The following is a 17,397-nucleotide window of genomic DNA, read 5'->3' as shown; positions in this document are numbered from 1 at the left end:
AGGTGTGTCATGCTAATACAACATCCTCTGTTTCTTCTCTCACCGCACGCTGCCAGGAGCAAGGCACCTCAGAGACCTTTCCTAGTTTCAACTGCTCTCTCTCAAATCCTTCTCAGAACAGTTTATTTCGCTCGGGTCAGCTGCTCCTCACGTCTGCCTCAGCACTGTCTTCTTTATTGCATTAATCTGTTTTTCAGGATAAGCCACATCAGTCTGATGTACTTACAGAGCAACAGATGTTACGTGCTCTACACTTACCCTCTTGCAAGCATCTCAGGAGCATTTATCTACTCCTTCTACATCCTCTTGTTTACTTTTCCCTGCTTACTTCCTTCCTGCTTTTACCAGCAGAATACACATTACATATCTGAAGAGGAAGAACGAAGACATTTGTATTCTCCAAGCCCGTGCACTGACTTTCCGCCTCTATGGATACTCCAGATTGTTACTTTTTTTTCCTTGCAAAAATATGGCTAGATAAGACTTATGCCTTTTACCTGGAACAGACACAAGGGATAACCAATCAGTCTGGAGAAAAAAACACCAGTGAAGCTCGTGTTTTTGTGAAAGTCCTCATTTTCTTCTCCCTGAAGACCTGCACATTCTGAAGCTGGGACTTGGAGCCATATGCGGACTGAAACAGAACAAAGGACAGGCTGGACCCTCAGCCTTCACCTGTGGCATTGCCCTCACAGAGGACTCGGCAATCACTGCAAACCTCACACAAAAGCCAGGAGCACCTCAAGTCCAGCGCACTCCACTGCCCTGCACGAGCATCCAACTCGGCACATGTCCCAAAGCAGCCAGATTTCAGGTGCCGGCTGTGCAGTCAGCACCACATCATTTGGGAAGAGCCCATCCCAGCACTACAAAAAAAAAAAACCACACACATGCACTTGATCTATACCCAAAACTACTACGTTTCTTAGGATTGACAGACTATAAAGAGCCGTTACCTCTCTAGCAGCTTGCACACTCTCCAGCTACTTGCACACACAACCCCTTTTGTACATCACATCCAACATGTACACCTCCGACTGCCTCGTGCACAACAGGAATAGGCACCACACTATAATGGTTCCTTCTGCCTGTGTACACCCCACACCTCCTGCCCAGCGAAAATTGCTGCTGGCTTATTCTGAAGTACAGCAAGGCACTTTTGATGGACATTAAAGACTTTGTGCATGCACAGGCAGGATGCAAATCCACCCCCTCCTCACTCTAGCTTGCCTTAGGGGCAAATATAGGCCTCAGCAATCTCCTAAGTGAGGATAACCATGGCACAGAGCCCGTCACCTGGCCTGCAAAGAGCAGCAACACAGAGGGAACAGACCAGCTTCCTTAGAGCTTCAGGCTGGTTACCAAAGTCTGCATTGTACTTCAGTGCTTTACAGAACTATTTCTTCCTCCCTGGGAAAGAAACCTTTGCTAGTCACATTGCATGTGTTAAAACACATATGGTAAAATCAGCAGTAATGTCTGTAGAAACACAGCAGAGAAAGAACGGTAATAAAAATCTCAAAGCAAACAAAGCCTCCTTGAGAAGCTATGGGTCAAGTGAAGAATTTACCAACGATGTTCCTACTCCCACACACAATCGTAAACATCAGGGATCATCTCCCAGAAAACTCACAGGTGAAACGGGTACATATGTTGCCCTATTCAAGAGAATTGGGCAAAAAATCTGGGCCCAGGCAGTTTGTGGTTTATATGACACATTAAAAATAATAATAATAAAAAGAACAGGAAGGTGGAACAAAGAAGAGATTCAAACCATAAGCTGCAAGTGGTCCTGGATCCATCCCAGCAAACACTACTGGCTACAAAAAGCAGAAGGTCCCACCAGGTTGCTGTGTGTTCGAATAGTCTTGCGGCCACCACTGAGCGCTGCAGGTAGTTTTATCCATCTCTGGGAGGAAAAAGGTCCTTGTACAAAACTGTTTTCCTCCCCTGATTGACATCAGATGAGCTCCTTCAGTGGCTCATTTTCCCCGGGAAGCGTGCCGTTCATCTCGGGGGAAGTCTCGGTGCCCAGATATCCCAAGAGGATCTCGCTGCGCCGCCGCGACAGCTGCAGAATGTCTTCTGCCAGCGACTGCACCGTTGTGTATCTCACGATGTCCAAATCAAACATGTCCTTCAGGTACTGTACTATCTGGTGCTACAAAGACAAAAGGAAGGTTTACGGTAAGGAGACCTCCTCCCACCTGCCTGGACAGAGAACAGAGAACCCCATGAGGAATTTTGGCCATCTGCTATCCAAGCAAAGATCTGCTTTAGGCTGGGTGTTACTTTTGTAGCAGGATCCCCTTAAGCCTCTGAAACAGGACAGCAGATCTCTCGAAGTCAGGAAAGCTGTGCTCATGTCCACGGCAATACCCACGCAAACTTTTAATCGATGCAACAAAGCTTCTCATGATATCATCCACAAGAACAAAAGGATTTAGGCTTTAAGGTCAAATAACTTGTAAGAGCCTGTGTACTCTTAGGCAACATATTCTTTCAGCATACGCACCTGTAATCTTTTTCAATACTGATGGTGTAAATTGATCTCATCACACGGGTTTCCTACTAGCTATGGTAAATTGCGCTGGGAATTCTTATCAATCTGAACTCAGCAATCTGCATCTCAAAACCCAGTGATTTTTAGAAGGCTTTTACATAGCCAAGTTTCTTAATGCCACGTCAGTCACCAAAAGCTCACATCTGCAGCTTTAAGCCAGAAGACAACAGGAGTCCCACGCAAATCAGGCACAGAAAAGCCATCTTACCTTGAAGAAACTGCAGACTTCAGACAGATGCTGCTTGGGCCCCAGAAAACCAAAGGCTAGAACAGGACTGACATGCTCCGATACGGAGTAGAAATGAGAGATAAAGCCGTCTGGTACCTGCCACAGGGAAGGGAAGAATTGGTTCGTCTTAATTCTCAGACAGAAGTAGCAGCTTATTCCATATCTGCTACCAGAAACCATCATGCTTCAGAAACTGAAGAGCTACTTAAGACCATCTCTTCCTGCAGAATTACATATATCTTTCAGAACCCTTGAAGCATCACTAGAGCTTTCTATCTTTGTGTTCCTAAACAACTATTTCAGGAGGAAAATAAATAGAAGAAAATGGAAGGCAACCATCAGGCAGTCTTTATAGACTCTATTTATAATCTCTGGACCAAGCCAGGAAAGGGCATGCAAATATCCAAGACAGAGCTACTTCCTGACAGGACCAATACAGCTTCCAACGCTCTCGCTTCTCTTTGAACCACCTCACGAGGCAAACCCAGTCGTACCAGCTGGTTGTGGGACAGGAGCTGAAAACTTGCCAGAGGCCACAGACCCGGTGGCAGAACTGGGGTTGTGAAGTTGCGGCTTCCTGTTCCCCAGGTCCATGAACTCGTCTGCTGTGATACTTTAGAAAGCCACAGATTGAAGGGAAACACATCAAGTAGTAACTGCTCAGCAGTTGGCGCTGGGAAATGAAGAAGCGCATGAACCATTCATTGTGCTGCCAGCAAGGAAACTACAATTCAGGAGCGGCCCCTTGTTCCTTGGTGTCTGTGATCATTCCTACAGTATTGTGAGGGGAGGGAGGGAGGGAAGGAGGGAGGGAATACCAGACAGAAAACATCATCTTTGGGATCCTCACATTAAGAAAGAGGGAGAATAAACTCAGGCTGATTCAGTAAAACACTGCCATGGCACTGGAGCAGTCATGGCAGGACCCCAGTGCCCTAAAGCATTACAAAGAATATGATTCAGTTCAGTCTTAAACCGCTTAGAATTTGTATTTTGTCAAGATCTAGGTGTTATCTTTTCAGTTTCAAATACATTAGACTCTTTCCCTTTTAATTAACTTTGCTTACCATCAGAAGCCTCCTTTTTGCTTTCAGAACTGACCAGCAGGCAGTTGCTAGGGCCTACAATTAATAGACAGAGACCATCAGTTATTTGGATTACTTTTCACAAAGAAAAAAAACAACAAAAAACCACCCAACAAAACAGTTTACCAACATATTGCCATCGAAATATCAAAGCAGCGGCCCTTTTGTGCCAACAACTCTAAAATTAGTGACAAAAATTGAGGTGAACTGGAAGCAGACTTGGCCACTCCAGATCCATTGCAGAAAAGCCAAAGTGTTTCAGATTGCTGATATGGTCTGACATAGTTGCCAAACACCCTAGAATGCTGACTGTAAGCAGACAGCTGTTAAAAGGTGCCTCCCAACCACCATCTTCTCAATCTATGAAACTAATCAGTCTTAAATATGCAGCTGAGGACCAGGACTAGAGGAGAGTGCTGCTAATTTGAGCATCAGTGTCTGCTGAGGTACCACCAGAATGAATGGCCAGGTACAAAAAAAAAAACCACCATCTGTTTTTCCCTACATTTTGATCCTCTTATTCTCATCCATTAAAACATGCATTGCCACCTTCTAACATCTCCATGGCATCACTGATAAAGGCCGCTAGAGAAATAAGTCTATTGGAGCCAACCAGATGCTTTCAAACCAAGGAAAGCTTTCCTGTAAACAATTTATATGTACCAGAAGATTGTTGTTTAGAACTTCAGGAAAGCATGGTACTTCTAAAGAGAAAATTCAGCTCAGCCAGGACAGCCGAGGTTACACTCTTTCCCAGCCTTGCACTGAGATCTCATGCTCGGCACAAGGACTACTCGCTTAACACACCGTCTCCTTGAAGCTGTCGGAGAGCCATCGGTTGCGCAGCACAGCCAGCACAGAGGAGGGCGGGTTCTCCAGATCCTCAAAAGCATCCATGAGGATGAAGTCCAGCACGATGTCAAAGAAACTCATGCACACCACCTGTCAGAGAGCAAACAGTCTCTAAAGGAAACAGGCTTCAAAAAGAAAAATAATAAAATGCAGAGACAGACTTTACTATCTTGATTTGAAGCAACAAAATGTAATGAGCTGAAGAACGCAATGTACAATTGCAAAATAGTATTTCAGCAGCAGTTCTTTCACTCCTGGGCAGCTCCTACATATCCATTATCTTCCAACTCCTCTGCAACTTTGTAGAGAGAACGTCTTTACCAACCCCTCTTCCCTCCAGCTCCTGCTGAGTGGTTGGCCAGGTCTCTTGCTTCAGTGCATAACGCAGCATCTCCTCGTAGCTTTCCAGAAATGCTTTGGGATTCTGGGAAAGCAGAGAAACAAAACACTTCAGAAGGCACAAAGCTGTGGGCACGTTTCACCAAAGCTTGACTACTCTGCTTTGAGCCCACATCAATGCATGCAACTGGCTGAAGGTTTTAGCCAAACACTCTTTGTACAGAAAAAGAGAATTTATTTCTAGGAGGCACGGATGGCCCCAGTGACTAAGCCAGTGATCTGAAAACTGGTACATCACTGATGCAAAGGTTTGGTTACATTTTCCCTTTCCTATATTCCTTGAGACGATGCCATCGCTGATGCAGAGCCTCTGTTTGCTTCAGTGAGGCACAGTATCAAAGTGTGGACAGGAGATGCACAGAGAAGCTCTTTCAAGAGAATTTGGTTAAACAACATTAAAAATGCCTGTGCTTTATTTCTCACAATAGTCACCAGCACACAGATGAAGCTTTCTTCTTCCAACACACTGAACACACTGGGTTGGGATGGAGGAACAAGCGTCCCTGTGCTCAAGACACAGCTTAGTTGTTATACAAACTTCCTACCTTTTCAGCTTTTGTCATCAGTCCTATCACCATTTGCTTCCCAACCTCCCCAAAAAACAGTTGATTGCTTTCATCCTCCAGCAGCTCCTGCAAAGGGAACACAAGAAGTCTCCTGTGAGCACCTACAGCCACACAAATTCTGAGTTGGGAGGAAAAAAAAAAGGACAGGACACAAAGCGGTGCAGCGGTGCATACACTGGTACCGTTAACCTTAATAAGCTGGAGTCTCGGAAAGAAAACTGCTCTCTCCAGGAAGCAAGTTTAAAATTAGGCTGAAAGACTGGAAGCAGCAAGAACGGAGGCAGAGGAGCCACAGCGGGGCCAGGGCACAAAAGCTGCTGCTCAGGCTCTAGACATATCTTGCCAGGAAGAGGATTGCGGTAAGGAGAAGGAAATCTTACTCCTCCACCTCAGAGATTTGACTCCAGCCCAGTGAAAAGCTCTTAAGTGGGAGTACCAGCTTCTAGACAGCTCTGAAATTCCCAAACTTTAACCTCCCAGAACTAAACCAGCATTAGTGGCCATGTAACCACCGCTCAAGTGGGACATGGGGACCAGGGGATCCTCTCCTTCTCCACATCAAATCGATTAAGACGGGATGAGGGAGTTAAGCAAGGGGAACTTGGGCTGCTGCTGCTTCTGCTTTTACTTGTATAGAAGGGCAAAGACGTCACCTCTGTGCAGGCAAAGGAGAATGTGCCCCAGGAACCCAGGAGCTTCGAGCCGTTCTCACCTGGAAGGCCTGTCTGACGCAATGCAGCTTCGCAAGGAAATCCTGGTCACTGTAGCAGCCAAGGAGCTCTGTCCTAGAGGGAAAGGGGAAGGACTGCATAAATTTCAGCTTTTCTGATGTCCGCGTTTCTAACAACTATGCTCCCCTAAAAATTCCCAATACGCCTAGGAGAAAGTAATAACTGCATTCCCTTTGCACAGCTCCCTGGGGTACTGGAGCACCTCTGCAAAGGCTGTTACAGAACAGGACTATGCCAGCCAGCCACACAGAACAGGCGCATTTCTCATTACTGATTTCCTGGGACAATTACCCTTTCTTCATGTGTGTGCTAAAATCTGGGGCTAATTCCCTGGGAAGTCTGAACCAGCAGGAAGGATGCTAAGAATTCCAGACCCCAAAGGGTTATTCTGGTTACAGGGCTGCTCAAAGGCAAGTAACATGTTCACTCTGCTCAAACGAGCCTCGACACAAGGACCCAAAACTCCAGCTGTGACTTCACCTCAGCGTCCGGCACGCAACTTTCCCTTCTTTCACTAACTGCAGAGCTTCTTCATATGCTGCTACTGGCTTAGAGAGGTGGAATGGTATTTCCTCAAACTGGAGAGAGTCAAAGAGCTGTAGAGGTGGCAGAGGCATGGGAAGAACAAAATGATCTCGTTAAATATTTGCAAATACGCAGAGATTGTGCACAAGCAGGATGTGCCTGCTTCAGCTAGCAAACTTTCATCACTGCCAATTATTTCATGCAAAGATACTGCTTTTCCCACCAGTTTCAAAGCTGTCTCAGCTCCAACACAGCTCAATATCCCCTAAAATTTACACAACCAAGTCACATTACATTAGATCTACAGTTCTCTCCTAGCTGTTACAGCATGTTTTCTAGAGTAGATCGGAAGATGACATGGAAATGCTGGTTAGAAAGAGCTTCACCATTCCCCTAACGAAATAACTTTTCCTAACATCCATCATGAACAACCCAGCTTGGGGCTGTTGCTCCATGTTGGATCATCTTCCTCTACCAATATGTGTTTGGCTCCACTGCCTTTGTGGCTCCCCTCCAAGCAGCTGGACTGCTACCCACAGCTGAAACTTAAGTCACCTCTGCCGCAGAGAAGAAAGAGTCCTCGGAAATGGAGCTGTCTTCATCATCTGTCCGAAGCCGCAATGACCCATCCGCCAATGGAAACATTAAAGTCTTCTCTGGAGGAGAGGAAGAAGCCGCGTGTGTAGGAGTTTATGAACCACCACTCCTCTCAGGCACTGTGCTCTCTCTCCCACCCCCACAAACAGCACGTTGTCACCACTTCATTGCCTAGCTTACAGAAAAGACATAAAATCGGAGAAGAAACTGGCCTTCTAATGCATTTCTACCCCAGCTCCCATACCCAGATCCAGCAGCATGCTGTCTGACGGAAGCGAAGACCCAAACTCTTCCTGGAGGTGGTAGGCTCGGTGCAAGAGGGCCTCCAGCTTCTCAGCAAACTCCCTTCTCTGGGACTCCTCCTTGAACATAACATAAAAGCCACCCTTAGTTAGCCAGCTGGGCAGAGACAGATGGACAGCACAAATATGGAAGGAAATTTGCAGTAAAATGGGATTTACAGTTCGCAGATTAAATGAAAAAAAAAAAAAAAAAAAAAAAAAAGAAAAAAAGAGGGAGAGAGAAGACTCGTTAATCCTACAATGCAGCTAATAATGTACAGGGGGGAAGCTTCTACACAGCCTATTCAAACCATCTGACTTTTTACCTTCACAATTTTGTTTTCCTGTTAAAAAAGGAAGAAAGAACTTAAGAACTTTAACCTGCCATCCAGAAAAACAGGTATTTTAATGAGTTACAGATCACTTAATTCTCCTGACTTGTGACTCTAGCCTAATTTCAAGAGGGAACCACACCAGAAAACCTGTGTTGAATACAACAGAGTATCCAGAACTGGATAACAGAGTAAGAGTCCTTGGATTAAGATGCTGGGCATAAGCAAAGTTTGCTGTAAGCAGCACAGGAGGATAGGATAAAAAAAAAAAAAAAGAAAGAAAGGGAGAAAAATAAGACTTACACAGCATCTTGCCCCTGTGTCTGCATGAGTATCTCACCCAGAAGACAGAAGCATTAACAAGAAGCACAAAATCTATTTTGATAACGAATCGACATTTTTAAGTCAGTTTTAGAATAGGACTCTTCAAGGAGAGTCAACAAGAGAATCCAGATTTGACTTGGGTAAATATTATCCAGCACAAAAGAGAAATATCCCACATATTTACTACTCCAGGCCCTATTTATAAGGAACTGGGAACACTTTTGGCCAGTGAGAACTCCTGGAGAGTCGGGAGTTTAGCTCCTTTCACAGTCCTGAGCTACAGCTGCTCTCTTCAGCTCCATGATCGTCACAAAGCCTTTCTAGTTTGGACCTCTCCTTATCAGAGGTCTTCCCTGCATAATCCTCGAGTCCAAGACAACAAGGCTGTGTCGTAAAATACTTGTTTGCAAGAGTTACACCCCTCCCTGACCCACTTGTTCAGTGAGCAGGGGCATCCTTAGCTCCTACCGAGTTACCACTTCACTTTACTCATTAATACATGCAGGCAGCTGGTCTCCGCTTCTCTACCCAGCTTCCTAGGAAGCGACAGTGCCCAACAAGATCTCCCCTTTCAAATGCTTTGAAAAGTTACAGACACAACACTGCCCGACAAAAAGCTATTTCTTTCTCTCCAGTGCTGGATTTATTACAGCCTTTTCCTCCCGCAGACTCTGCTGCTGGAGGACTTGCATGACAGTGACTGACATGATGTTGGAAGGTGGGTAGAAAAGCTGGGGAATGAGGGGGCGAGACTTATTAGAAAGAAAAAGAAATTAAAAACACCCACTCACATTGCATAAGGAAGCTGCAGATATAGACAGCTCTTAAACAGAGTCTGGCCCAACTCTGCCCTTAATTTGCTCTTCTTTTAACCTCCTAATTACTGCTTCCAGCACCCAAGCTGGTCTATCAGCATGTTCCCCAGCTGCCAAACGCAAGGGAAAGGTGGGGACCTACCTCTGGGATGTTCTCAGACATGCTCTCTTGCTGTTTCTTGCCATCCCAGGGCACGGGGGTGCTGGTACTCGCGCTGTCCCTCTGCCTGATGGTCAGCGCCTGCTCCCACTTCTGCAGGGCCTCCTCAAACAGCTCCATGCCTGGAAACACAACCAAATACAAGCTGTGAGAGTCCCAGGAACTCAGAAACAAAACAATACAGCATGAGCCTTGGCTCGCTCAGACAATCCAGGGAAGAGCCTCTCCCATACCGATAAGAAAGAATAAATGTATTCTATTTCTTTCCCTTTTAAATATGGTTTAGTTTGGGTTAGAAGTTAAGGAGAACATGCCCAAACTGGTTAAAACATCAGCCGTGTTACTTCCAAAATACCGTTCTCCAGACAAGGTGAGCCTGTTGCTCAAAGAACAGTATTTTGGAAGTAAATTATTCACTGAGAAAACAGAGAAATGCTTCTTTAGGAGAAGATGAGATTTTTATAACTAAGAAGTGACTGAGTTTGTCAAGAATGAGAGAGCCCTTCCTATTAGAGCCCTACATTGAGCTGCTAATGCTCCGAGTCAATTTACACCCCCTTTTTGCTCTCACAGCGATAAACAACCCCCCCAGGGCAATGTTACCCTTGTGCTTGTTCACCTTGAACGTAGAGGCTCTCTGCACTGGAATCACCAAGGGCTCCAGCATCCCCCATCGCCTGGGCCTCCCACATCCCTGCTGATGCTGGTATTGGACTGGAAGAATTGACTGCTACCATCTGTGGGAAAGCAGCAGAGAGCAGCCTTATGAATTCTCTCCAAGGGTAGTAGCATTAAGACTGCACAAACACCACTACCAGCTAAATCCAAACGATAAGCCATTTCTCTTCCCCATGTTAGCCCCTGTTCTCCTCCGTATCGGTCCTTCCCTTGCCTGGGAAGAGGAAGGTATCAAGGGTTACTGGCCCCCTCCCACTTGGCTTCACACTACGCTGTCAACTGCCAAGCACAGTGCCAAGAAGGGAGGCGAGGTGAGAAGTCCTCCCCTTCTCCACCCAGCACCACAGCGGTGTCTTTGAAAGCACGGAAAGTTGCGCGGGAAATACCTTCCCAACCAATTTGCACTGAAGCTTCATTAGGAAATGGAGAGCCATACAACTGTGAGCACTCGCAGGAGAGCACTGGGGGTGACAGCCCAAGAAAGCCCCAAAGCAATCACTTCAAAGGTGCAATAATTTTGATGGATTTTTGACAGAAAGTTCACGTCAGCCCCAGCTGCCTGTGCAAAAAGCACTGGAAGTGGGGGAAAGCGACCACAGTCCAAACAAAGGAACAGATTACCAGCAAAAACACAGCTAAGGACTGGTCAGGGGGATCCCTGTTCTTCTCTTTGTAACCAAACCGTCTCTTGGGAGGGCTGAGCACTAAAATCCACACGGCAAATTATCAGCTTTCTCCAATTTCACACTAGTGCACGTCTTTTAAAGTCTGACCCAATGAAGTGCTGGGTTCAAACGCTATCAATGACCAGTGTTTTCTTATGGCTTAGAGAAAGATGTCCAAATGTGAGCCTGATGCTAGAAAAAAAGCTACAGTAATCATCTGACAGATGAGTTCTTGCCCTGCCTCCATTGATTAATCTCTGTGGCGTGTTAATAAATCACCTTGAGATCCAGAACTGCAAATCATCAATTCACTGCTGCTGATTTATTTACTAGATGGCAAAGAAGAGCCCCAGGAAGCAGCTGAGAGAACAGGCAGAAACTGCAGCTGAGCAACAGAGGAGCTGCTTTCCCATAAATTAACATGAAAGTAGTAAGTACGGTGTCACAGACACTCAGCTCCCACATAATGAAAGGGGTACGGGAACAGATCCCTCTCCATGGGGATATCCCCACCCATGCACCAGCAGTGGAAAAAGAAATTTAGATTAAAAAAAACCAAAACAAAACAAAAAACACCTATCTAAAGAGAAACAAACTTCATCAACATAAAACCCGGACAGCATCTGTGGGAAGGGAGAAGTCACAGGGGAATTAGATGGACGTGAGAGTCCCCCCAGGGGGAAGGGGGTGGCCAGAGCTGGTCACAGCTTGGATCACACTGACACATCCCATCATATCCCAGTTACCCCAGGGGAATACTGGTGCAGGGCTGCACGCCCAGTGCCATGCCGGCACTGCCGCCTGCTGGAGACAACACTTTGGCCAGCACGGATTTTTGGCAACCTTCTGGTGCTTCAACTGTGCAGAACAAGCTAAAATACAGCAAAGCCTGCACATGCTGTAAGGTGCTGCTGGGCAACAGCTCCCCTCGAAGAGGTGATCTTTCCCCTTCCCACCCCAGCATTGCTAACCAGCCACCAAGGCCGGGTGCTCTGACGGGTGATGCCGAGGGGGTGTTTCGCAGTAAATCACAGTGCACGAAGGTGCAGAGGTTCGCTTGTGCCGCCCACTGCTCCAACAACAGCATGAGAGGCTTTGAGCAATGGGGATGTCAAACAGGTCTCAAAGCCATAAACTCTCCTCGATATCCTTCTGTGTTGGGTCTGACAAGAGGTGGATAAAAGCAGTGATGCTTTCTGCTGCCTAGTCAAGCCTGAATTACCTGTATTTATAGGCTCCTTTTGGCTTTGGAGGAGGCAGAACAACTAGGCTGTGTTCTCAACCTGCACTGTTTTCCAATCAGAGTTATCCAATTTTGGTAGTTAACTTGGTTTTTAACAACCAAGCAACCTGTGAGCAGCCCCAGCACAGGAGGGCTGGGCTGGCACAGGGGCTGCTGGGCCACCCAAACCCCCACCATGGAGAGAAGCAAACAAGTTCCCCATTGCTACAAGACCCAACAACAATACAGCCTTGCTCCTTGAGGAATCACAGCCATGTCCCACAAACAAGACCCTCCGGCAGCCCCTCGTTGGCCAGAGAAGTGGGATGTACCTTGGGGGTCTCGGCCATAGGAAAACGCTGCTCTGATTTCACACAGGCAACTCCAGACAGTCACTGCGAGGTTAATAGCAGAACCCACCCTCCAATTATGTCATAACCTGTTCTGCTCCAAAAGCTTTGGCATTATCCGTTGGCCAGCACGAGCCCAAGGACTCTGTGATCTTGTTACAGGTAGGTGCTCTCCCATCTCCCAACCCTGCTTCTCCCAGCCCAGCTGAGAAGGTCCTTACCGAGGCGAGGCTGTGGGAAGAACTGGAATGTTTGCTGGGCTCAATGGAGGAAATCCCACTGAGTGTGTCATTGCTCTTGCTGCCAGGACTCTGGACTCTCTTGCTGGAGTATCCTGCAGTTGGGAAGGTCACACGAAAAAAAAAAAAAAAAAAAAAAAAGGATTTTTAGGCCTGATTCACTTCAGCTGTGAATAGGAAGGGGCAATATCGCCCTGTCAAGCATGACTGCAGATGGGCAAAGCAGCATCCAATACCTAGAAATGAGTCATGGATCTCCTGGATGCTCTACTTTGCTCTGAGACACTAAAAAAAGCAGGTATCGGTGGGGATCTGAGGCTGAGGAATGAATATTTATTCACCGCTCATGGATGGCAGGAGGCAAGCACAAGTGGAAAGCATGAAGGAGAAACTCCTCCAGCTTCCCTCAGGCCAGGCAGAGCATGGACATCGCTCTCTTGGTTAATAGTAAAAACACTTCAAGTTTTCATAACAAATGTTTAATCCCTAAAGTGCTTTGCTGAGTACACCTGGGGTCAGTCTTACCCCAAAAATCAATATAAGCAGGTGAAGAAGCTGCCCAAGATCCAGGTGCCACAGAGCTGGATGGACACTCCTGACTCCCCAGCCTGGCCCAGGCCACCCTCCCCTCTGCCACCCAACCTCGCCGACGGGGCTGCGTGGAAGACCCCTGGGTCAGACATCATACTGTCATCACCGAGATCAATACGCAACCAGGTCACCGCGTGCCCCGGGTCGTCATTATCGGGGGAAGCATGGCGTAATGGCTCCATAGTCTTCCAGTAGGCAGGGGGATGGGAACTGCAAACCTTGGTGAAACAGTGTCATTTTTTTTGCCCACAAGAGTTTGAGCTCAGGGTCTCTCCCTTTTCCTCCACCAACCCTGCGTTCATGGCACTGTGCTTCAGGCTTCTTATTTCACTCTGCACCGATGCACTACACCAATGGCTTTGCTCCCCTCTCCCCCAGCCATCAGGAACTTCCCATCGCTCCCTGTACACCCTCTTTGCTCCCTCACAAAAGGCTTTTGGGGATTTTTCCCTTTTTGCAAGGCTGACCTTTCTTCACGGAGGAGACCCTTCTGGTTGGCAAGATGGGCACCGTGATCCCTCCAGGCTTAAAGCCGCACTTCTCCGGAGCAATCTGCTTCTTTCGACGACGACGGCGCTTCAGCTGATGAGCTGCAAGAGCCAACGCAACTGTCCCGAGAGCTGTAGCAAACAGCACCTTACGCAGGCCTGGAGAGAGCCGCAGCTGAGAGAAGACAGACTTTAAACACAAAAGATATGAAAGAGGAACAATGAAAAAAAACCAAGTCCACCGCCCTTTCTTTTTTTTTTTTTTAGCAGTTTTAAACATAAGACACCTTGACATTCCCCCTCCCGCCCACAAAATACAGCCCCTGCTCTTCGACTAAGACTTAGCAGCTTTGAAACTGCGGAGCATCGTTTTGACAGAACCTAGAGAACATGGTCTCGGTCCTCATTACCAGAACGCACTGCAAAATCTGCACACAGCCTGGAGCAGACGCAGTTGGGGTTACCCAAATTCACGGAATCATGGAATTGTCAGAGTTGGAAGGGACCTCTAGAGATCATCTAGTCCAACTCCCCTGCTAAAGCAGGGTTGCCCAGAGCACATCACTCAGGACTGCATCCAGGCGGGTCTTGAAAATCTCCAGAGAAGGGGACTCCACGACCTCCCTGGGCAGCCTGTTCCAGGGCTCTGGCACCCTCACCAGAAAGAAGTTTTTCCTCATATTTGAATGGAACTTCCTATGTTCCAGCTTGTGCCCGTTGCCCCTCGTCCTATCGCTGGAAACCACTGAAAAGAGTCCAGCTCCATCATCCTTCAACCCACCCTTTAGGTAATTGTAAGCATAGATAAGGTCTCTCCTCAGCCTTCTCTTCTCCAGGCTAAAGAGCCCCAGCTCTTTGAGACTTCAGCTTTCAAACCCTGGTACGTAGCTGAGCTTTATTGCCTCAAGTCTTGTAATACCACAAGTGGGAAATATATTGATCATCTTTAAAACAAAAGTCTTTTTTTAGTGCTTTTGAAGAAGAGAAAGGTTGAACCCAGGTGTTCTCCCAGGGAGTGATGCGGGTCTCCTTCTCTCCCCTCTCCAAGCCCACCCTGAGCAACTCTCTCCCACCACCCCAACTCTCTCTTATAAACCCTCAAACTGCCCAGGTCCCCCAGCATCACCCCGTTGTACCTCTGTTCCTCACAACTAACACAGACTCTTCTCTCTCAACAAAAGACCCCCACAGAGAAAACCCAAGGAACCCGACAGAAAAGCTTTTCCTGCTTGTTGTACCTGCCCGAACGTCGTGTAAACAAACACGGGAATCTCTGCCACGGTCATTGCCAAGGCCTGGATGATGGACATTCCCTCTGTCCGTCTAAATGCCATGTCTGCACAGGGACCTCGGCACCTCCAGGAGCCACAAAGGGGAAGGGCACTTGCGGGTGCTGCGTGAGCTGCTCACACAGAAAGCCAACTTTTCTCTGACATCTGGCTCAGAGTCCTACGGGCGGCCTTCATCCAGCAATCCTCCTCCTGCAGGAAGAGGAGAAAAATCAGGTGAGCGAAGGGAACACATGACCTGCTCCTCCTTGTACTACACTTCACAACCACCACAGCTGGTCACTTGGAGCAGCTATGCCACTAGACCCAAGCACAAGATCTAAAGCATCTTCTCACCAACAGCAGGAACTTTTTTGCTTGTCCTACCAGTCACGGGGTCAGATTCCCAAACTGCTCCACAGCAGCACCGTCCTTGGACTCAACAGCTACTGGAGATTTCTACATGCACCAGAATTGGCTGCACGTGGTTGGAAGGATTTTACTTAACAATATTTATTTTTTTTTTATATGGGGGCAGCAAACAACCACACGTACCCTTCCCTTGGCAAAACTCTGCTCTTGCTCAGTTTTCTGTGTGACAAAGACCTGCTCAGGAGCCACCAACCAAAGGGGTGTTTGCCCAGGAGGTTTCAAAGCTGCTTGAATTTATCCAGAGCTTTGCTGGCCGTGCTGGGAGCTGGGGAGGAGTATCAAAACCAGGGGGGATCATCTTTTAAGCGCCATAAAGTTATAAACCCTTTGGCCCTGCTCTTTGCCAGGTCAGCCTTTGCAGCGAGGAGACGCTGCTCCTACCCCGTGTGTGGTCACACCGGGCTCTGGGATCTCCCCTCACCAACAAGCTAAACCCACCCCGGGGTGCAACAGCCACATGAGGACCCCCCCAATTCCTGCCTGGCCCCACATCCTGTGGGTTGCTGCATTTTATTCACAATCACGGAATTGTCAGAGCTGGAAGGGACCTCTAGAGATCATCCAGTCCAACTCCCCTGCTAAAGCAGGGCTGCCCAGAGCACATCACTCAGGACTGCATCCAGGCGGGTCTTGAAAATCTCCAGAGAAGGGGACTCCACGACCTCCCTGGGCAGCCTGTTCCAGGGCTCTGGCACCCTCACCGGAAAGAAGTTTCTCCTCATATTTGAGTGGAACTTCCTATGTTCCAGCTTGTGCCCATTGCCCCTCGTCCTGCCACTGGGAACCACTGAAAAGAGTCCGGCTCCATCATCCTTCAACCCACCCTTTAGGTACTTGGCATTACCCCATCCAGGAGCCACGTTTGGAAACGGTCTCAAGGTGGTGGGAGCCTGCAGGGACCAGACGCGGGCTACGGGCTCTCCCCGCAAGGTTAAACACCACGTTTTGGCCAGAGCGGAGGTGGGAAAAGCAAAGCGCAAGAAATTTTGGGCACAGAAAACAGCCCTGGGAGTTGTTACGCCCGGCTGAGGGGTACACGCAGCAAGGTACCAGGGAACCCCCTCCGGCCGGGGCACCTCGCCACAGCCCTGCCCGACGGAGGCTGTCCCGGGGAGGCACTGCAGGCTCCCCCGGGCACGTTAAACCCCCCGGGCAGGGGAGCTCCCCACGGGACTCCCCGTACCGGCGCTGCAGCAAGACGGGGCCCCTGCAAACGGGGCTCCCGGTCCCTCTGCACCCCCGGAGCGTCCCCTACGCCCCCTGCACCCGTGGGCGCCCCCATGCCCCCGCGCCTTGGGGTCCCTCGGGCCCCTCGCACCCCTGGGGCATCCCCCGGGCCCCCTACACCCCTGCACCGCGGAGCAGCACCTGCGCCCCAGACATCCCCAACCCTCCCGCACCCCTGCGTTCCGGGGGGTCCCATACACTCTGCACCCCGGTGCGACCCCCCCCCCGGTTCCACCCGGGGGTCCCCGTCTCCGCCCCCCCCACCCCAGGTCCGGTTCCACCCGGGGGTCCCCGTCTCCTCCCCCCCGGCCCAGTTCAACCCCAGTGTCCCCATCTCCCCCCCCGGCCCAGTTCCACCTGGGGGTCGCCGTCTCCGACAACCCCCCCCTCCCCAGGCCCACTTCCACCCACCCCTCCCTCCCCCTCCCCTCCAGCGATGGTGCGGCCCTCCCGACCCGGCCCCCACGAGCGAGCGCGGGCGGCACCACTCACCGTGGCGGGGGGGGGGCGCGCGGCCCCGCTCGGCGCCCTCTCCCCCCGCCGCGCGCCATGGCCGCGGAAGGGCAGCGTCTCCTTCCACCCGCGCCGCAGCCTACCCTGAGCGGGGGGCGGGGCCGACCGCGGCGGGGCAGAGCCACCGCCCCTCCCCCGACCCTCTCTTCCAGCCAATAAGAGCGGCGAGCCGCCCGCCGGCGCACCAATCGGAGCGCTTCCCCCCGGGCCCGGCTGGAGGATGCGGTGGCGAGTGCGGCTGAGCCGGGAGGGGAAGGGGCGGTGC

At 49.3% G+C, this 17,397-nt stretch overlaps 1 protein-coding gene across 2 annotated transcripts; it reads right to left on the bottom strand.

Moving 5' to 3' along the window:
- Positions 1-1,708: 1,708 nt before the first annotated feature.
- MIGA2 (mitoguardin 2) lies at positions 1,709-15,173 on the bottom strand. 2 transcript variants are annotated; one of them, XM_074161201.1, is made up of 15 exons: positions 14,931-15,173; positions 13,672-13,882; positions 12,596-12,708; positions 10,079-10,196; positions 9,442-9,581; positions 7,792-7,909; positions 7,506-7,606; positions 6,906-7,021; positions 6,407-6,479; positions 5,674-5,760; positions 5,055-5,153; positions 4,685-4,819; positions 3,860-3,913; positions 2,772-2,888; positions 1,709-2,161 (listed from the first exon to the last, which is right to left on the bottom strand). In XM_074161201.1, the coding sequence occupies exons 1-15, from the start codon at positions 15,024-15,026 to the stop codon at positions 1,961-1,963; spliced, it is 1,779 nt and encodes a 592-aa protein (XP_074017302.1). In that variant the 5' UTR covers positions 15,027-15,173; the 3' UTR covers positions 1,709-1,960. The 2 variants fall into 2 exon arrangements, with proteins under 2 accessions (XP_074017302.1, XP_074017303.1); XM_074161202.1 differs by having other exon boundaries at positions 1,961-2,161; positions 7,792-7,906; positions 14,931-15,026.
- Positions 15,174-17,397: the final 2,224 nt, after the last annotated feature.

Source organism: Numenius arquata, chromosome 19, assembly GCF_964106895.1.
Source record: "Numenius arquata chromosome 19, bNumArq3.hap1.1, whole genome shotgun sequence".
NCBI classification, from domain to species: Eukaryota; Metazoa; Chordata; class Aves; order Charadriiformes; family Scolopacidae; genus Numenius; species Numenius arquata.
This window is presented reverse-complemented; position numbering and strand designations above follow the sequence as displayed.